The 22,988-nt window shown below is 33.8% G+C and overlaps 1 protein-coding gene across 1 annotated transcript in view; it reads right to left on the bottom strand.

Annotated features, from left to right (window-relative positions):
- The window catches only part of DNAJC1 (DnaJ heat shock protein family (Hsp40) member C1), a 149,520-nt gene that overhangs the window by 86,287 nt on the left and 40,245 nt on the right, over positions 1 to 22,988 (bottom strand). The window contains exons 2-3 of the mRNA XM_074358370.1: positions 4,360 to 4,461; positions 3,805 to 3,851 (exon numbers count right to left, since the gene is read on the bottom strand). Of these exons, the coding sequence (XP_074214471.1) occupies positions 3,805 to 3,851; positions 4,360 to 4,461 (149 nt within the window). The remainder of the gene's footprint in view (positions 1 to 3,804; positions 3,852 to 4,359; positions 4,462 to 22,988) is intronic.

The raw sequence follows: 22,988 nt of genomic DNA, 5'->3' as shown, positions 1-22,988 counted from the left end.
TGAACATAATAATGGTTACATAATCATTAGTGAGTTCTATAATCTGTAATTCATCCAATATATTTAGCCAATAAATAAATCTAAAAATGTTTAAATTACAAGGAAAAATTCATGTAAGTTAAAAATATTAGCATGCTTTGCAATATAAAATAGTAGCTATGAAATTAATATAGAAAACATGTACATTATGAAAATGAATTTTGAAATAATTCTAGCATTTGCCTAAACTGTGAATCTCCCATTGTAAAAAGTTTGTTTTAGATTAAAGAATAATAACGTCTATTTAGATCACATTTTGAATCTTAGAGTAAAAACTGTACAAAGACCATAAACAGGAAACAAGTCTAAATTAATTGATCTTACTCCCCCTTATAAAACGTGTATATATATGCCAAAAATTGTGGTACACAGCACTTTATATATTGTATATAATAAGTGTCTTATAATATTGCCTAATTAGGGAAGGTACTAAGGTAGATTTCATATTCTCAGATTAATGTTTATTTTTATTCAAACACATTTGTAATCAAATTTACAATAAGGAGGTAGTGGATTTGTAAAATTTAGCAGATTAAGGCTGCAATAACTATACTTTTCATTGGATTTGTAAATAAAACATGACTTTACTTAGTAAACTAAAAAAACACTTTCAGCTTTTTACAAATATAGTACCATAAAACAGACAAAATTTTTTTTAAGTTGTGTAAGATTAGCAAAAGAATACTGGTTAAAATTGTATAACAGATTTTAAACAAAAGTAAATATCCTAAAATTACTTAAGCACAATCTAGTGTATGTTTGAAGTGATTAGTATCTACTCAGAACTTTATCCCATCTAATACTCAGGGCACTTGTATAGAAATTTATGTGGGAACACAGCTGAGCTGCTAGTTCCTAAAGTAAGCAAGTTACCGAAGGAGTTTAGAAAAGGCTTCTATGCTAGACTTCCTTACGCCAACCAGGAAAACTTATTTCATGCTATCATCTATGCCTTTGGGAGGCAAAAATGGCTTAAAAATTTATTCACAATTGTACTCCTAGGAATCTACCCCAGAGAAATAAAAAACATCTGTTCAGAGACTTTTATGTGAATATTCACAGCAGCATTGTTCATTATAGCCAAAAGGTGGAAACGACCTAAAGGTCTATCAGTTGGTGAATGGATAAACATCAGTGGTGTGTGGAATACTATTCAGCAGTTAAAAAAGAATGAACTACTAGTATATGTTATCATATGCATGTACCTCAGAAACATTATGATAATAGAAGGAAGCCAGATGCAAAAGATTATATATATTAGATGATTTCATTAATATGAAATGTACAGAAAAGACACATTTATAGATACAGAAAGGAGATCAGTGATTGCCTAGGGGTGGGATCAGAGTGGGAAGTGCCTGCAAAACAGGCTTAAGGGAATGTTCTGAGGTGACAGAAATGTTCTAAAACTGGATTGTGGTGGTTTGTACAACTCTGTAAATTTACTAAAAATCATGAACTGTACACTTAAAACAGGTAACTTCTATGGTATGCAAACTATACCTAAATAAGTCTGCTTTAAAAAATAAAATTTTGCCTATTCCTTAAAAAAAAAAGTAAAAATATTACCCAGTTTATTTTATCAATTTTACTACTATTCCCTTTCTACCACAAAAAAATTTAATGCACCTGATTTCAGTGAAAATATAATTATTTGTAAATGAAATAAGCAGATAAACACGTCTATCACAATTTCCCAAAATGCAAATTCCTGGAAGGTTACACATTTAAAAGCATTTATTTAATGAATATTTATAATAAATAATTATGATACCAAAGAGCACTTTTTAATATCAGTGTAAGACAGTCTTCTTTCAGAAGATAAAACTGACTATGCTTTTTTTTTTTTTTTGTCCCTAAAGGAATTATAAACATTAGGTAATTGTCTGTAGAGGTGCATTTCTCCTGTATGTTTAAATACTTATAGGTCACCTGGCCTCAGGCACAAGCTTTAAGAGGAGTGATTCTCAGCTTGATTAGTTAAGACTTTTGCCTCAAGGAAAACCAGTTACCAAAGAGTTACTTGTGCCTCAAGGGGTATAAATACTCAGCTGTTTGTGTAACTGTCAGATCCATTTTTTTCTACTAACACTAAAACGCAAAGGGAACTAATCCTAAAAAGAAAATGTGAGATGAGTCTATGTTAATGAAGAAACAATTTATACAAGAGAAGTGATTTGTTCTGAAAAGATAGAAATAATTTCGGTAATTGAAAGAAATTGTTACAAAGTTTACTGACTTAAAGTAACAACAAACAAAAAGGCAAAATCTGATGCCAAAGATATAGGGAGACTAAATAAAGCTACACATTCTTGATGTGTGAAACAAAACTAGGGGCTCAGTGAGAGAAACCAACTAGAAAATATGCACAGAATGACCAACACTTCTTTCAACACACTTCTAGGACTCTTTCAACACTATGGATTATCTCAAACCAGAGGAATGTCTGCTATGGTATCTGGACCAATGCCAGCCCTTGTTATAAAGCAAAGAACACTTCAAGAGAATATCCTGAGTCCTTGCTTTGCAATCTGACAAACTGAGGTATTCAAGTTAAAGGGTTAAGATGAGAACCAAGAGTGGTCGCTAACATTTCAGCATATAGGAAAATTCCAGATCATACATTTGAAGAGATTCAGAGTGTCACGATGCATAATTTTGGGAGTTCTCTTTAAGATTTATTAGCCTCCATAGAGAGATACAGATATATAGGCTGGCTTTACCTTAAAATCTCAAATACTTCCTGTTTTCTTTAAAGGCACACTTTTACTGTAGAGCAGTATTTTCAAACTGCAGATTGTAGCCCACTAGTGTCTCATGAAATCAATTTAGTGGACCACAATCAGCACTGTTTTTAAAAAGGAAAAAGAGTAGTCTAGACTAGCCTGGAACAGAAAATGTCAGTCTGTTTCACACACGCTAAGAAGTGTTATGTAAAATTTTTGTTTCAGTTGTGTGTGTGTGTGTCCTCAACTATGATGCAAAATGTATTTTTAAGTATGGGTCTGACTTAAAAAACTCTGAAACCTGTCCCAGTCGTGTCCACATTCCACACATTCTGAAGAATAGAGGAAAGAGGTCTCTCCACAACGTCCCCTTAAGTCTCTAGCATATAAACCACCGTATAAACATGACTGCTCTTCTGAAAGGGGCCCAAAGAAATCACGAAGTGAGAGGTTTGCCTCCTCTCTGACGTTTAACCCTAAACGCCGACTCACTGGAGCAGACTAAGGGGAGAGAGGCAAAAGAAATAGAAAAAAGCAAGTATTTTTCTTCTACTTGTGTTTTCTACAGACTTAACATAAGTCTGTTCTTTCACTCCCAGATTGGGTTTATTATTTTGAGAGTGAGGAAACACCAAGTGTGAATATTATTAACTGCCTAATTCTAAAACATTTAAGAAATAGAGGGGAGAAAAAAGACCCCCAAGCACAGATAGGAGCAATTACTGATATCTCAAAAATGAATAGGCATTTGTTTGAAGTCAAGTGGTATTTGTATTTCCCAAGGCATAGATACTCATGTTAAAAATCTTATCTAATGAAGAGCCATGATCCTGAAGTCTAGAAGTACTGAATTAACCTAGAGATTACTGTCAACAGAAATTAACTCTGCCCTAAAGATACATTTTAAAAACAATGCATTTCTTGGAAGGAACGAAAATAAAATACTAACTTATAATAAATAAATGTTTAATGAGACAATCCTTAATAAACTGAGACATCAAAGTATAACATCTTAATTTAAAAGCAGGTGAACACTCACCTCTGCCTTCGTTCATCATCCTTTAAAACTTCATAAATGGCCACCAACTAAAACAGAAGCATTACTTTAAAATAAAAATACTCTCAACTATAAGAAATCACTTAGGAAGATAAACGCACTATAATGCACAAGCCAAAAAACCCTCTGTGCTCATATACACAATGAACAGATAAGGTCTTAATTATAAGTTAACGTTTTATGGTTTCGGTAGCAACTTAAGAGGTTAAAAAATGCTTGATACTAAAATAAATCTGTGTGAAAGATGCACAAAGTCATAATTATTATCTTAACATGTGCTTTTTAAAAACCAAAATTGTAATTTAGACCAGAAAATTATGACAATTATGACTCTCCAAGAATTTAGATTCTAATATAAAAAATGTTGGTAAAGACATATTTTGTAAAAAAAATTGAATAAACATATATACATTGTATTTCTAAACTACAACCATACTTCAAATGAAAATATTCTACATATAGGTTACTATTTCTACCATAAACATTTATTTATAAATTTATCACAAAATATATATAATAACAGCATACTTCACTTACTTGTCTAAACTGAGTTTCTGCATTTTCATCTTTATTCTTGTCTGGATGCAAAGTTAGTGAAAGCTTACGATACGCCTTTCTAATGTCTGCAGATGAAGCATCCTGGAGGTGGGGGGGGAGGGGAAAGACACAAAGCAAACTTTGTCAGAAAAAGAAATTCCCAGAACCTTGTTAAGATCTGAGAAGACAGCCAACCAAGTGCAGGACCCCAGGCAATGTAATTTGAGCAATCAGTCTAACAACCAGGCTATGCAACTAGCTTGACCCACATGACTGAACAATTATTCAATCTAATTTGGCTCTCCTCTTAACTTTTCATTACCATACATTCATTTAAAGAAGACAGTATTTGGCAAAACTTTCCAAACACTTGCCTTCCTAAAATTAACCAATAAATCTTTTTCAGTAATTAGGAGATCAAAAAGAAACAAATTAAAAATTAATACATCCGTGCTCCTTCAAAGAAGGTCTTTATTTATTTGAGAATCTTAAAGCCAATTTCTGAATCCCAGGCTTACCATATGTGGTTTCTTCATTGTTATTTATATTGAATTTACCATGGAGAAACAACCTATGGAATCTCAGTTTCACATGTCAAAAAGTATGCCTATTTGTTGGCAGTTAAATTTGTGTTTATCAAAAATAATTATTTTTAGAAATAAGTATATTGTCGTCCTTTTTAAAAAAAAGTACTTTAAAGAGTATTTTCAATGGTGTCCAGTTTCCACAGTCTGGTTTGCAGAAATAAATCTGCCCCCTATTTATGCATTACTAACATAGTTTAAATACATTTAAAAGGTCATGGTAGTTTTTTAAGAGTACTTCAGATTAGGTAGATGTTAAAATTGCATTTTAGGTAATCCTGTGCATACAGGTAAACTCTGAGAACATCATTTTACATGGCCAGTATAAAATACATGACAATAACAAAGAACACACACTGTTAAGTTAGGTATAAAACTTGATTCCACTAAGTTTAAAATTTAATCCAATAACTGACATATTTAAGTGGGGCACAATGATAATAAAGTTGCTTATTAAATTTTATCTTGTTCTAATAGCTGAATATTTATCCAATTAATTCTTTAAACTACTTTAAACTAAAAATTTCAAATGACTAAAAAAAACAAACAAAAGTCTGTACCTGGGACTAAATAGCTGTTAAAGAAATACAGCTGGAGAGACAAAGTGATCTATAATTAGTCTGTCAAGCTTTCTTTTATAAACCATTACTTTCATTACCAATTTTCTGGGGCTTGTTGCTCCAGGCTACCACTCTACTTTAAAGTTTCAACTTAGGTGTGAATATTTTTCTGACTTGTGGAGGGCTGAGGAGCTATAAAATTAGCAGAGTAAGTTTTGCAAGTAATATGGTTATAATTTTCATTCTAATTTGCTAAATGGAGTTGATATGTTCCTTAAATGACAGGTAACATGTAGAAAAGGATGATTATTTACTGAAACTCTCTGATGGAGATTTTGTTGAGCAAAGAGGTTAAGTGTCAAATGAATATTCATTCTCTAATTGGGACTTGAATTTTAGATTTTATTAAATAGGGACTATATCATAGAGAAATTCCAGAAGCAGGTTTCTTACAAAATAAGAGCTTTATGTATTTGCTTATATAACAAAATTAATACATGCTCATTATGGAACATCTATGACTTACTTAAAAATGACTAACGGTCACCTAAGACATTTCCCTTCTTCCAGTGTTTCCAAGCTGACCCCATCCTCCATTTTTTTCTGCCACAGTGTAGACTCTAAATGTAAATGTGGCCAGATGGCTCTCCTATTTCAAACCCTCAGTAACTCCCAAATACCTTCAACACCTATCTTTTCCAATCTTTTAGCTTCAAAGCCCACTATTTTGGCCCATCCTCCTGGTCCCCCAAATCATCACACAATAGGATGCTGTTCCCCAACCTCATGTTTTCACTTTGCATCCAGCTGTAGGTACAGCTCTCTCCTGACTTAGGAATGGGTCTCTCAGGCTACATACAAATATTACCTGACTATCTTCCTCTTGAGAATCTGCCCAGTAGGTTTATTTCACCAATAAGCATCTCCTAAGTGGACAGAACTGAAAAACTCAGAGATTTCTAGTGGTAGAGCACATGCTTAGCATGCAGAGGGTCCTGGGTTCAATCCCCAGTAACTCCTCTAAAAATAAATAAATAAATAAATAAACAAACAAACAAACATAACTACCTGCCTCCCCCAAAACCTAAAAAACAAAACACAAACCTACACATTCTAGACAAGATGCACCTCAAATTTGTGTTATGTATTAAATTCAGTTAATTACTTAATGAACCTTACTTATTTTATACTCATAACAAAGCTATGGGATAAGTTTGGCAAGCCCATTTTACTGATATGTTAAGTGAGGCAGAGAGGTTAAGTAATTTGCTCAAATTCATACTGTTGGAAAATATATGAAAACAGAATTCAAACCCAGAAAGTGTTGCATCAGAATTAAGGTGGTTCTTTACATTTAGTTAGTAGATTTGGGCTGAATCACTTCACAGGGGCTACAGCTTTGGGGAAGGCAGTGGGAACAACTGCTACAATCTTACTGATCTGATAAACTATAAGGAAAACATCCACATAACTACAAAATAAATATGATCAATTGTGGTTTTAAAGGTAAAGACTCTGAAATATGTTGGCTTTTTTTTTTTAAAGCACATTTAACATCTTATTTCCACTAGACACCTGAATGCTAGAACATTAATCTCCCATACTCAGTTAATGACCTTTTATCTCTCTGGCTTGCAGAGAAAAATAATTTTTTTACAGGACTGTGGGTGAATTGGTGAATCTTTAACACGGTTGACATCAGATCTACAGGGTTCAATTGCCAGAATTCTTTTCCTCCTAAATGTGATATGGTTCTGTGGCAAACCGGACACAAATTATCTTAATACGTGAATGACTTCTGTAAATAAGAGGTATATGGTCATTCTTAAAAAATATGAAAGTAATATGTTTGTCAAAATTAAACAATGTGTTGAAACATCAATGAAAATGGCAGAATGGTCCAATGGTCAACAAATAACCTGGCAAAAATTGTCAGAATCAACCTTATCTGAACTCTGCAAACTAGTCAAAAGATTCCAGCAATCACTCAGGCACTTAGTCAAGAAAAAGGTTGCTAATTTTCAGTTAAGGGTCTTGAAGATGCCAATGTAAGTTACTGGTTTGGGTTCCTAGTGCTAGAGTGGGCAAAGTGGACTTTGCTCTCAAACAACTGTGGTTGCTTGTTTTGGCCTGTCTTTTGGTTCCCTGACAGACTGTGTAAAGAGCTTACCTTTATTTTACCAAACTCAGATCTCTCCCAGGGCAGAGAAGCAACTATTCAGGACATTTGTCAAAGACATTTAAAGTCAAATTTATTAGCTGGTGCCAGATGAGGCAAGGGATGGCAGCTGGGGCATACAATAGACACATCAGAAAGCTGCGGAGGACAGACCTGGAAGTGAGCTGCTTTGGGGAATGTTGGATCTGAAAAGCTCCCACATATTCCTTGGAAACCAGAAGACCAACGTGTACATCCCCAAGGTAGAATACATACTCAAAAAGACCTGAGAAAGGCCTATGTTCTCACTTCTGGCTGAGCTTTAGGCTGTAAATAAGCAGAAAGTAAACTCGAAGGGAGAGTTGTAAACTGCCTAGCTGAGTGCTGAAGGCATGCTTCAACATACACTGAACTCACTGCCAAAGATTTTAAGGTTTTTTTTTCCCCTTGTTCTAAACCTTTAAGGAAATCTCTTCTGAATCATTAGCTGACCCCTAAGGTAATCAAGAAATGTCAGTGGCCACACATGGCAAAAGTTAGTTCAGAAAAAGCACTAGACAAACACCTACCACAAGCAGCAAAACAAACAAACAACCTTGGTAAGGTGAAATAATCTAATTACCACATTGTATATGCAAAACACCTAGTATTCATTAAAAATTATGAAGGATGCAAAGAAGGAAGTATGGCCTACAAACACAGAAAAGAAGAATAGAAATTGTCCCTGAGGAAGACCAGACACTGGACATACTAGAGAAAGAATAACTCTTTCAGATAAGCTCAAGACCATGTACTAAAGCTAAAGGAAAGAGCAAGAATGATGTCTCGCCAAACTGAGGATATCAACAGAGTCAGAAAATTTTAAAAAGAACCAAAGCATAATTCTGGACTTGAAAAATGAAGTAACTGAAACAAAAAATTCACTAGAGGGGCTCAAAAACAGATTTGAGCAGGCAGAAGAAAGACTCTTGAAGACAGGTCAACTGAGATGACTCAATACAAGGAGCAGAAAGAAGAAGGAAGAAAAATAAACAGAACCTAAGAGACCTGCAGGACACTATCAAGTGTACCAACATACACATAGTAAGAGTCCAAGAGGGAGAAGAGAGAAAAGGGCAAAGGAAAAAAAAAAAGGAAAAAAAGGCTGAAAACTTCCAAAATTTGATTAAAAAAACCATGAATATATATAAAAGAATCTCAACAAATTGTAAGTAGGATTAATGCAAAGAAATCCACACATAGAAACATTATAATCAAATTGTTCAAAGACAAAGAGAATTCTGAAAATAGCAGATAGAAGTGAGTCATTATGTACAAGGAATTCTCAGTAACATTAACTGCTAGTTTCTCATCAGAAACCATGGAGGCCAGAAGTTAATGTAATGACATATTCAAAGTTACATGATTGAAAAGATAACTACTAAAACAATAATTATAAATTTACATCTTAAATTTATGGTTACCAAAGGGGAAAGGGTGGGGGAGGGATAAGTTAGGAGCTTGTGATTTGCTGATACTAACTACTATATATAAAATAGATAAACAACAAGGACCCACTATATAGCACAGAGAAATATATTCAATAGCTTGTAATAAACCATAATGGAAAAGAATATGAAATTGTATATGTGTATAAGTGAATGATTATGCTGTATACCAGAAACTAGCACAATATTATAAATCAAATATATGTCAATTAAAACAGGAAATAAATTTATGCCTTAAAACAATAATATAGATGTACGTCTATGCACATACATGTATAAAGATGTAATATGTGACAATGACTATGGCTTTGTTTCCCTTCCTTATATAAAGGGGCCAAATTTTTTATATGATCAAAACTAAATTGGTAGTAATTCAAATTAGACTGCTATAAATTAAGATGTTAATTGTAATCTCCATGGCAAACACTAAGAAGATAAAGATCTATTGTAAAATAAGCAAAATAGTACACTAAGAATACAATGAACAATTGTATGCCAAACAATTAGGAAACCCAGAAGAAACAGACAAATTCCTGGAAATACACAAACTGACTCATGAATAAACAGAAAAAGTGAATAGATCTACAACTAGTAAAGAGATTGATCAGTTAATAAAAACCAAAAAACCCAAAAAAGTACAAGGTCTTAAAAAGAAAAGCCCCAAACCTCAAAACTTTCACTAGTGAATTTTGTCAAACAATTGAAGAAATTGCCAGTCCTCTTTAAACTCTTGCAAAATACAGAGGAAGAAATGCTAACTCATTATATGGAGCCCTGATACCAAAACCAAATACCTTAAAAAATATATATATAGACCAATAACGCTTATGAATATAGATGCAAAATTCCTCAGCAAACATCTAGTAAACCAAACCCAGCAGCATATAAAAAGGACCACATACCATGACCAAGTGAGATTTATCCTATAAAGGGTGGTTCAGTTTATCAAAATCAATCAATATAATACACTGTATTAATAAAATGAAAAACAAAAACCACATAATCATCTCCATTGATGCAGAAAAAGCATACCCACCACCTTTTGATAACAAAACACTAAACAGACTAGGACTAGAAGGAAACGTCACCAAGTTGATAAAAGGCAGCTATGAAAAATGCATAGCTAATTGCATACTTAATGGTCAAAGTCTGAAAGCTTACCCCAAGATTAGAAATAAGAGGGATATCTGTTATAGCCTGAGCAATTAGTTAAGAAAAAGAAATAAAAAAGTATCCAAATCAGAGTGGAAGAATTAATACTATCTCTATTCACAGATTACATAATCCTATACATGGAAAATCCTACAGCATCACAGAACAAGTATTAGAGCTAATAAATGAATTCTAAGTTGTAAGATATAAGATCAATATATAAAGATCAGCTGTATTTCTACATATTACCAATTAAAAATCCAAAATTGAAATTAGGAAAACAAATCCTTGACAATAGCATCAAAATGAGTAAAACACATAAGAATAAGTTTAACAAAAGAAGTATAACACTTCTACACTGTGAACTATAAAACACTGCTGAAAGAAATGAAAGAAGATCTTAATAAGTGGAGAGACATTCACGTTCATGGATTGGAGGACTTAATAGTGTTAAAATGGCAATAATTCCTAAGTTGCTCTACAAATTCAATGCAATCTCTATCAAAATCCCACCCGGCATTTTGGAGAAATCTACACACTTATCCTAAAACTCAGAGGGACCAGGGACTCAGAACAGCTATAATACCTTGAAAACAAATAAAGTTGGAGGATTCACATTTCCTGACTTCAAAACTTACTACAAAGCTACAGTCATCAGGGCAGTGTAGTTATGGCATAAGGATACATATATAGCTCCATATAAGAATTAAGACTCCAGAAATAAAGCTATTCATCTACGGTCAATTGATTTTAATTGAAGGTGCCAAGCTCATTCAATAGAGAAAGAATAGTCTTTTCAACAAATGATGTGGAGACAACTGGATATCCACATGCAAAAAGCCCAAAAAAACAAAAAACACAACAGAGGACTAGATAAAGAAGGTGTGGTATATTTACACAATGGAATACTACTCAGCCATAAAAAAGAGTCAAATAATGCCACTTTCAGCAACATCGATGGACCTGGAAATCGCCGTTCTAAGTGACGTAAGCCAGAAAGAGAAAGAAAAATACCATATGATAGCATTAATATGTGGAATCTAAAAAAATAAAAGAGACACTAGTGAACACATCTACAAAACAGAAACAGACCTGCAGACATAATAAACAATCTTATGGTAACTGGAGGGGAAGGATGTGGGAAGGGATAAATTTGGGAGTTCAAGATTTGCAAATATTAAGTACTATACATAAAAAGATAAAAACAAATTTCTCCTATAGCACAGGAACTATATTCAGTATCTTGTAATAACCTTTAATGAAAAAGAATATGAAAACAAATATATGTATGTATATGCATGACTGGGACATTAAGCTGTACACCGGAGACTGACACACTGTAACTGACTAGATGTCAAAAAAAAAAAAAATGAAATTGGATCCTTACCTCATACTATATAAAAAATTAACTCAAAATTAATCAAAGTCTCAAACATAAGATCTAAAACTAAAGACTCAGGAGAAAACACAGAGGTAAATCTATATGACCTTCAATTTTACGATGGATTCTTAGCTATGGCATCAAAAGAATAAGCAACAAAAGAAAAAACAAAGTGTACTTCATTAAAATTTAAAACTTTGTAGCCACTCTGCAAATTTGGTGGCTCCTTAAAAAAGATAAACACAGAATTACCATACAACTTCATAATTATACTCCTAGGTATTTTATGAAGAGAATGAAAACAGGTGTTCAAATAAAAGCTTGTACACAAATGTTCATAACAGTATTATTCACAATAGCCAAAAAGCAGGAACAACCCAAATGTCCACCAACTGATGAATGGATAAACAAAACGTGCTACAGGTATATTAATGCAATGAATATTACTCAGACATAAAACGAATGAAGTACTGATAAATGCTACAACGTGGATGAATCTTACAAACACGATGCTAAATGAAAAAAGCCAGACACAAAAAGCCATGTATTGTATGTTTCCATTTTAGCTGTCCATTTGCCCTTTATGGACAAATCTAATGACACAGAAAGCAAATCAGTAGTTCCCAGGGGCTGAGGAGAGAGGGGAATGAGGAGAGACTGCTTAGAGTGTGTGTGAGTGTGTGTGTGTGTGTGTGTGTGTGTGTGTGTGTGTGTGTGTGTGTAAATTCCCTTGATCTTTACAACCTTTGGTGATAGGCATAATAATTATCTCTATTTCAGTGAGGAAACTGGGGCTTAAACTAAGACTAAGTAATCTGCCAAAATGTTACACAGGTACTAGGTGGCAGGAATTTCCTGCCAGAAATTTAGTCTCACCTCCCATGCTACCTCTTCTAGAATTAAAGACTATTTTCTGCAAATCCTACGGCCACTCTTTGATTATCCTCTAATGTAAGTAAAACTATATACATCAAAATGGAGCCAGTTATCTCCGGGAATCTGAAAAGCAGGATTAGTAATGATCTGATGCAGCTCAACTCAGAGATGTTTAGAATATATGGATCCCCCTCTTTGAACCATTCTTCTAAAGATAGATATATTAATCTAAATGAAAATTTTCTTATCTAATCTACTTATGAACAGATCTGGTAGGGTTGTTAGATGTGGGACAAATCTCAAATTTTACTCGCGTTCTAGACTATATTAGACTTAGCCCCTTTCCACTTACTACACAACACTTAGGATGAAGATGAGTTTGAAAATAACTAAGACATGTACTAGCTATATGATTTGGGACAAATAACCTCTCTAAGTCTCAAGTTCTCATTTATAAAATGGAGATGATCATGTTACAACACCTAAAAAATTGCTGTGATGTTTAAATTATATTCATGTGTGTATACATGCACATATATGTATATAATATGCTCATTATAGTATCTGGCACACAGTGCTGAGTCAATGAAAAATGTTATAACATGTAGGCTAGAAAGTCACTATTTCTCCTTCATTTTAACACTTGACAAATCTGACTCGCAGTTTGTCTGGATTCGTGCTTTAGACCATGAGTACTAGGGAAGAGTAAAATAGATTTAGACAGTTTTTATTTATTGATTTGACAATATTTATTGAGTACCTACGATGTGCAAGCATTGAGGACATAGTAGTGAACAAAATAAACCCAATCTCTATCCTCATAAAACTTTGCAAGGTAAGAGCACTGAAAACTCTTAGGTGGCCCAAGAGAGGTTTCTTATTTTACTTTATATCAGGGATTGGCAAACATTTTCTGTAAAGGGTCAAACAGTAAATATTTGAGGCTTTGCAAGTCAAACAGTCTCTGTTGCAATCATTCAACTCTGCCATCGCAGTGAGAAAGCAGCCACAGATGACACAAACAAACGGGTGTGGTACTGTCCCAGTGAAATTTTCAAAAACAAGTAGTGGCTGGTTTTGGCCCATGGAATGTAGTTTGTTGGCCCCTGATTTATATCAGTGGCTTGCCAATAATCTAAAACTCACTGTTATTTAGTGTCTTCACAAATGTGAGACCCACCAATTTTTTTTTTTTTTACGTCTGCCATGTGGTTACCAAAAACAAAAATAAAACCACCTTATCCAGAATCTGACCAAAGTAAACTCGTCTTAATAAAACTTTCTATTGCCTTGAAAAAATTCAAGGATATTAAACCCAAGAGAAGAACATATATTTGGCTATCAGATTCAGTAGAGGGAAGACTACAGTTATCCAAACTACATGTTTAGGCACATAGTTGAAGAACTTCAAAGTCTGGTTTACATCTAGGTACCTTAATTTGTGTAGTGTTACCTACCCAAGATCAACTGCCTCAAAGTTAGTAATTCCATGTGATCTTTCTAAGTCTTTGGGTCATTTTCACATCCAGTATCACTGAGTAAATAGCTCAAGCTGAACTCTTAATAATGACTTTGTCCTCTTTACTCTGGCCTTTGCACTTAAATTGATCGTATTTAACAGATATGATAGAATCCATCACCTGCCCACCCACCCCCTGCCAAAAAGCCGACACCACCACCACCAAACAAAAAAACTATGTGCCTGGATACAAGTGCATTTACCACTACAAGAACTAAATTAATAGAAGCATTTAAGGAAGTTCTCTTTGGTTTGGGGACCAGGAGGATATGACAGAAAATCTGTGTTTGCCACAACTTTAGGACTATGAGATTTCATACCAGGTACATATAAAATTCAAAATAAATTTTAAAAAAATTAAAAAGGGAAAATGTTTAAAAAATAATTTTCACGGCAAAAATAAATAGAATAAAGTCACTTACTTCATAATAAATTTTAAGTCTGGGCTTTTATTGATAATCTGCTACAGAAGAAGCAGGGAGAAGCTTTGGGTTCTTCCGTTGGAGATCACTGTTAAAGTCAACCGCCTTTGGAGAAAACTGCTGAAATGTATGTAAGATGATAGTTTGATTTTTCTTAGCCTTAAACTACACATAGGAACCAATAATAGGTTAGTCTATATCCAAATCCTGGTTACTGATGCTCATATAGAACATACATCTTATTTTTTTTTTGAGAGTCAAGGTCGGTAAGAATAATTTGTTGAAAAATCAGGTAATTTCCAGTGCAGTAAAAGAACACATTCTGTCCTCTTATTTTTAACTTGCATCAAAATAAATTTGAATTAATAACATGTTTGTTTAAGTTGAACACACCTTTGCCCTCCCCATAGGAGTAAAAACAGAAGCATCCTCCAAAATGTAGATAAACAAGACTGTGGCCTCATGAGACAGCTGCTTCTGATATCTAATTACTGGAGGGCCGAGTTGGCAGGAACACCAGATCAACTATTCACAGAACAAAATCATCATTCTGGTAACCAGATTAGTTATCTTAGACTATATTTTGCAACTAATTTATCTTGAAAAGGAGATCTCTTTAACAAGTCAATGGCAGGGCAAAAAAGCAGGAGGCGCAGTTCTTTATTAAAGAGATCTGAGGGACAAGAACAACCAAATATAATGTATGTTTTAACAAACATCTAGCAAAGTGGAAATTCAAGTTGAAAATACATATTCTCTAGAAATTAATGAAAAGGAAAAAACATTTGGTATCAAAACCTATGAGGGCTAAAGCTCCATTTAGAGGTAATAATAAATCCTCTCCTAATAAGACAACATGAAAATGAATGAATCAAGCACCCAGCCTAAGTAAGTAGAAAAAAAACAAAGTACACAAAAGAAAATAGGAAGAAAGAACAGATAAATATAAAAGCTCAAAGTTATGAAACCAAAAAGGAAAAAAAGCTGGCTCTTCAGGAAGAAAAACAAAAGGTACTGGAGTGCCTTCAGAGTTACTTAAAACCTGTTTCTGTATCTTGAAAATGGTCGCATACCAGTATTATAATCATCCTTCCCACTGCCTCTGCCTCCTGTGCTGTCCAATAGCAGGGCCAAACGATCGCATCCGAAAGCTTGGCCAGGGAACTTCTAAAATATGTCATTCACCTAATGCAGTTCTGCATTTATTCCCTTTCAGAGACAGACTGGTCCTTAATCCCAGAGCATCAGTTCTCTCTTGCAGGGCTTTTTTCTACTGTGGTTCCTGCCAGCCTACATCTTGTTCTTGGTAGCCTTCGTCCCAAAGACAGGAGCCCTGCTCCTAAATCTCAGCCCAGAGACCCACACCTGGACCTCCTGGATGACATTCAACGGATTGCTATTGCTAAATGGTTTAGTCCATTTTCCCACTGGTACGCTTCCACCCTGACACAGTAAGTAAAGTGAGGACGGTGGTTACAGTCAATCAAAGCGTTGATTTCAGATCCATGCCATGCCAACAGAGAAAGACACAGGCATCCATGTCTGCTAAGAGAAAAAGCAAAGGCAGCAAAAGCACAGCCTCCACCTGATTTCCACCTTCCAAAATTTACAGAAGTACGTCTTATTAACCAAACTATATTACATCCAGAACCTTTCTGCATTTTGTGCAGGGAAAGCACACCAGGAGGAGGGAATAAATGTTGAAACCAATCCACTGTATTCACCACACAGAAGACTTGTTTTCTCTATTTTTATCCTCTAATTTTATTAAACAAATACTTACAGCATTAAAAAAAAACCCCATAAATTTGCAAAATAAAAGTGCAAACCAGGAAATGCAACGGAATGATAATGAATGCTTTTCTTTGAATCTGAAATTAACTTACCTTTTTAAGGTGAAATCTTTATCTCCAAATAAATAGACATGTTTTAATAGTCCACTACATTTTTCCTTTTCTTCAAGGATTGTTAGAGTAAATTTCTAAATTATGTGTAGTATGGATTGTAAATTCCTTACAGAGACCAATTCTTTCAATTTATAAGTTTCCACTAGAAAGTATATAAATAAAACAGCTCCCTGAAATGTCCTTTTTTCCCAGTTTTTCCTTCTAGATAAATGGCTCTACTATCTACTCAGTAGACAAAGCCAAAAATCTAGTGGTAAATCTCAATTATTTTCTTTCCTTCAGCCTCCTTACGTAATTTGCCAGCCATCCAAACACTCCCATGATCCTAGTCCAAGCAACCTATTCTTGGCCCTTCTATGGGACTCTGTTCAAGGCACATGCTGCTTCAAATATCATGGCTCCTCTGGTGGATAAAGTGGATGTTTAACGCACCTTCCTTCTAGTCCAACACTGTCTAAGAAGAACTTTGTACAATGATGAAAATGTTCTGGATCTGCACCGTCCAATGTGGTAGTCACTAGCTATATGTGGCTATTGAGCACTTGAGATGTAGGAAGCATGACGAAAGAACTGGATTTAAATTTTATTTAATTTTAACTTATTTAAATAGCCACATATGGTTAGTGGCTACTATATTCAACAATGCATTTCTAGAGCGCCTTCCCACATCACAGAAGTTAGAAAGCAAAAAACTAAAAGTGATTTGGGTTTGGCCAATCAGATGCACTCTGATACAGAATGCAAATACAAAGAAAAGACTACTTCTGCTGGCAAACAAGGTGATAGGCTTTCCTGTGACAGTGTTAGAAGTCTTAGTATTCAACCTCACGGGTGCTGGGCACCTCTCTGAATGGGGTGGGTGTAGTGCAGCAGTTGTAGTGGCTAACTGATCATGATAGCTTCCCGATCATGATGAATTCCTAACTGTAGCAATCATAGTACGGTTCAAATAAGAGATATTGGATAGTTCTGGGATAATCACAGGGGAGACAGAATTACAGTACTGCAAGAGAGTGGCAATGCATTTTACTTTAGATAATCTGTGGGGGAGAGAGAGAATGAAAAGTCTTTAAGAAGTGTGATTAAGAGAACTTCTGTTGATAATTTAGATGGGGCAAAGGGTATAAATGACAGATGACTCGTAGTGTCAAGATTTGTACAGGCATAAGAATATTGGTACCATTGGTAGAAACTGGGAACACTGAAAGAGTAAGACAGGAAGGGCAAAGAAGACCATAAGTTTGCCAAGCAGGAGGTGCCTTTGAAATAGACAAGTGGAACTGTCAATTAAGCAGTTGAATATATAGGTTCAAAGCTCAAAGAAGTAGTCTGTGTCAGACATACAAATTCAGAAGCTAATGGTACATGAAGAAAAATCAAACCACAGGCATGAATAAGATTGCTTAAAGAAAAAAGTTTGGAGTGTATGACAGGAAACCTTAAATGAGTTTAAAGAATGTAAACAACAGAGAACCAAAGGTAGATAGGAAATCAGAAGAGTGTAGCTTTATTCCAAGAATGTAAGAATGGTCAGCATCATCAATACTACCAGTGTTAGGTAAAATGAGCACTGAAACCTACCGACTGGACTGCTATTCTGAAGATCACTGATGACCCTGGGAAGATCTGTTTTGGTAAAGTAATGGGTACAGATGCCAAACTAGAGTGGAGTAAGGAACAGGTGAGATGTGAGGAAACAAAGACAGATCTTTAAGAAATTTGACTGCTAAAGGGAGACGTGGGATTGAGAAAGGTTTTCTAGCCTTTGTAACACAATGAAAAGGATCCAGTTGCTAGAAGAATTTCAACACAGGTGATGCAGGATTACTGACATTATGTTTCCAGAACAGGTGGGGATAGAATCCAAATTAGAGAAAAACTAGCCTTCAGAGAGGGGACATCTACATCAGGAAGGAGGAGAGGACAGATGTGGGAGTAAGTCTGTAGGTTGCTCACAGGAAGCTGGAAGCATCTGACTATAAACGTTGTAAATCCTGACAATATGTAAGTGTCATAGCTAATAAAAGTTGAGAAGGGGATTTTTTGACTAACAGGAATGAGGATGCAAGCTGATGTTCTTTTAGCTTTGAACTCTTCATCAGAGGTAGCAGGACAGTCGTACTAACTGAAAAAGTGGACAGGTAGACAGAAGACAGACAGAACTAGAAACTCAGTCCATACAATTTTGCCTAGCTAATTTTTTAAAAATTTCTCTTGTTTTTAAAAAAATTTTTTTGAGGGGGGAGGTAATTAGGTTTATTTATTTATTTATTTTAAATGGAGGTACTGGGTATTGAACCCATGACCTCATGCATGCTGAGCAGGCACTCTATCACTGAGCTATACCCTCCCCTCTTACCTAGATATTCTTTAAAAGAAGACCTGAAGTATACAGTGGTTAATTCTACATGTAACTTAACCCTTTCTTCTACATTAATGTTTCCTCATATTTCTAATTTTATGTAAAATAATTGCTTATTTACTAATTTGAGAAGTGGTATGTGAAAAATCAAAATTATACTGGATAATCATTGAGTGAAATGATCAGTAAATTCAAATTCCCAGCCTTTCTCTCTATGTAACAGTATTACATAGAAATAGACAATATTTACAACCTGTATTTTATATCCAAATGGTCAACAAACAAATGAAAAAGTATTCAATTTCATTAATCATTGAGGAAAAGCAAATGAAAGCCCCAGTGGGATAACACTACATACCTAACAAAACAGCCAAAATTACAAAGGTATTTTTTTTATCTTTGTAAAATGAAGATTTGTAAAAGATAAATCTTTATAAAAAAGATAATACCAAGTGTTGACAGAATATGGAGCAACTATACTATCAATGCACTGCTAGGGGGAGTATAAACTAGTACAACCATTTGAAAACTGTCAGGCAGTATCTGCTAAAGCTGAATATACACATACCCTGTGATCCAGCAAGTTCATTTCTAAATATACACCCAACAGAAATGCATAGATATGCTCATCAAAGACATTTACAAGGAAGTTCATAGAAGTGCTGTTCATAACAGCTCCAAATTGGAAACATCCTAAACATCCATCAACAATAGGGTGGATAAATAAATTGGAATACAATCATACAATCAAATACACAGACAGCAATGAACACGAGTGAATTTTTGTTCTGTGCAACATGGATGAATTTCATGAGCGTAATGCTGAGAAAAAGAAGCCAAGCAACCAGAGTATAAACTACATGATTATGTGTATATCATTATATACTTATGACTTCTGCATTTTTTTGAAGGTATGAATGTGCATTTCAATAAAAACTTTACTTCAAAAAACTGTAGCTACACTTTGGTAGATTTGACTCTTCAAATGATCCCTACAGAAACAGCAAAAATCCAACAGAAAACAAAACATATAACCTAAACATTTAAACAATCTCTCTCTCAAATATACAAAAAATATTACATGTAAATTAAACAAAAACTACCTGCCAACCAGCTTAATTCCATAGGATCATGTGGTCGTCCTCTCTTTCCTTACTTTGAATAAACAAAAAAGGAAAAAAGGAAAGAAACCTCATTTATAGCCTTCCAGGAGATAAAACTATATGAAATGATAAAGGCCTGATTTATTTTTCCTCTTTACTCTGTGATTAGTTTTAAGACTATAACCAAGGAGGAGATTTGTAATAATTTCTCTTCCTTTTTGCAGGGTAGGTCTAACTTCTATGAAGCAAATCAACAATTAATAAAAGAAATCTACATCAGAGTATATACTTTGATACTGTATTTCTTTTCTGTGCATCTTAGCACCTCCTGAAGCCAAGAATTTTAGAAGACTCTGGTTTCCTCAGGAGGATTTTATTATGCAATTAACAGCTTAAAGCCTATTCCAAGATCATTATACTCTAGGAAGTTATTGGTAGTTCTTATCTCTGAAAAAAATTTTGCTTTAGCATATTTGTCACACTTGACTTGGCCAAAATTTTTGTCAAATTGTTTATAATAATTTTAAGTTCACCTTTGCAGAGATCACAAAAGAAAGAAACAAGGCAAATACAGCTTATTAAAATCTAAATTCTATTTCACCTGTGTTTCAAAAAAATTAGTACACAGTCTGAACGGGTTGGGAAGACTACAGCAATAGCTGAAGTAGAAAATGACTGTGAAAGGCAAGGAGGAAGCGCCTTGTCGGTATGCAGAGAAGAATTTACCTGGGAGTTTGATGTGATCTGAGAAGCCAGGTAAAAACAACTGGATGCTAGAAACATCTACAAGATGAGAGAATTTAGTAATGCTGGTTCCTACGAGGGGAGAACAAGGTAAGATAAAAGGCTGTTGAAATGAACAGTGTATGAGCCAGTGTATCAAGTCTTACAAAGATAATACAATGAATGCTCACCAAACATATTTGGGCATGCATTACGAAAATGTGTTTTTTTCATTAATAATTTATTATTATGATAGTACCATCTCCTGAAAGGCTACAAGGAGGTTACAAAGCAATTAATTGTTGAAACATGGGTTCTTTAAAACAGAACAGGACATAATCACAAAATGATTTAAAATCATTTATTAAATCTGTTGAAAGTAGAGAATTAAAAAAATATATATACTCAAATAAATCCAGAAATTACTTTAGTAATTTATTCCTGGTTCTAATACATGGGTAATACGAGGGAAAATTTTTGAAACTTCATTCTTAAACTGGTTAGGGTTATTTCACTTTTCTTTCTGGAATCTTACTGATTTTTGTTTTTTGTTTGTTTTGTTTTGTTTTTAAGCAGTAGACAGAAAAGACAAAAAAGAAAAACCCAAATATACTATATCTAAATTTTAACACTCAACTACTGAAGGTGAGTAAAAGATTTAAAAATGTATGGCGTCTTACATGGTGGGGTCTGACCTCTCCCTAGGACAGATACAACTTCTTTGAGCTACTCATCTGAATTCATTAAATGTGTTTTAGTAACATCTCTTTCCTACAAAGTCTCCAGTTGGGAGGAAGTGGAGAATGAAGCTAAGTGGCAAGTATTTTAAAGAAGCTCTTAACTTATCCTAAGCTTCTTTTGAACTTTGATTCTTAATGTACACTACAGGTCACCAAACACAACCTGCCTGCATTAGAAATTGTCCATATTGATTCCATCAGTACTAATATGGAAACTATTGATACTACATCTAAGTGTTTCTTACATTCAATATTGTCATTTATTTTGATCCTAAAATTATTTTGTGCAATGATTTCTGACATTCTTTAAAAGCAGTAAATATGCAGGATTTCAAATGCTCATAGTTACAGACTTGAACATTAAAGACTACAAGCTGGTAAGGAAATAAAAGAAAGGTTAGTACTAATACTTTTATTATAATCCATTTCTTTCCATCATGACATTAGGAACATCTGAGAAGTCAAACTAGTCTTCAATAGTTAAACACACTTCCACCTCAACCGAGAATAGATTTTTAAATCTGTGCTTAAAATGAAAACAAACAAAAAAAAACCTTTGGATGTTATTATTAAAATCACAATTATCTGAAAAAATTTAATTCATAAGCTAACGCAACTATGAATGATCATAATTATACTTATACTTTCTTATCTGAATAATTTAGGCTTACTTTGCTAATTGTAACATACAATTCTGTGAGGCTACATGGTTTTACAGGGAACTCTAGTAATTTGATAAAAAATTTTTAAGTCAAACCAGATTAACTTTTTAAAGATAAATGAGAACTTATATTGATAACAAAACATCCTCCTTTAAAAAAACTCAGCAATTTTTGTAATGATCATTTGTATACAATGAATCAGAAAGAGAAACTAGTGTACAAAACAAAAAGTACCCATGATCAAGAAGTCACGAATTCAGATGAGAAAGTTTGTTTAACAATCACGACTACTTTAAAAGCAGAAAAGCATACCAAGCAAGCTTTCTAAGAAGTAAACTTATGTATGTAAATAAACGCACGCTTGTATGCATACATATATACATAGATATATGCCTCCTGCCAATTCTTAAGCCCACGGACAAAAACTTGGGGTCAAAAACTTGTAGACATGGTACCCCAAACTCCAAATTCTTAAATTTACTGGCTGATGGTCACTTTGTGTTTATAAATTACTATTCTGGAACCACATTATTTTATGTATTGCTATGAAGTATTTAAATAGTTATAACTGATTAATTACTTAAAGATTCTTAATTTATAGACGACCTTTGACATATTAAGATTTTTTTTTAGTATAAAAGGGTTTAAGTTATAAAAGGCTTTTCATATCAAAACAACATACCCATTAAGATAAAATGTATTTACTTTTAAATGTAGTTTTTATGCTAGCTATAAGAAAATAAATTTTATGAAATAACCGTTATTTAATTTCTTTACATACACCTAATAAATGTCCACTCAACATACAAAACATTATTCCTTGCCTTAATTACATTTTCAAAATTCTGAAAATATTCTGAAAATATTCTTAACATTATTACAAGTCTATGAAAGTTTTAAAACTAGACATACTTTTTATTCTAGAATAGATGTCAAAGTAAACTTAGAAATTTATTCCAAACACAAAACTACATTCTCAATAAACTGAGTATC

This window comes from Camelus bactrianus, chromosome 35, assembly GCF_048773025.1.
Source record: "Camelus bactrianus isolate YW-2024 breed Bactrian camel chromosome 35, ASM4877302v1, whole genome shotgun sequence".
Classification (NCBI taxonomy): domain Eukaryota; kingdom Metazoa; phylum Chordata; class Mammalia; order Artiodactyla; family Camelidae; genus Camelus; species Camelus bactrianus.
Note: the sequence above shows the minus strand (reverse complement) of the source record. Positions and strands in the feature narration are given on the sequence as shown.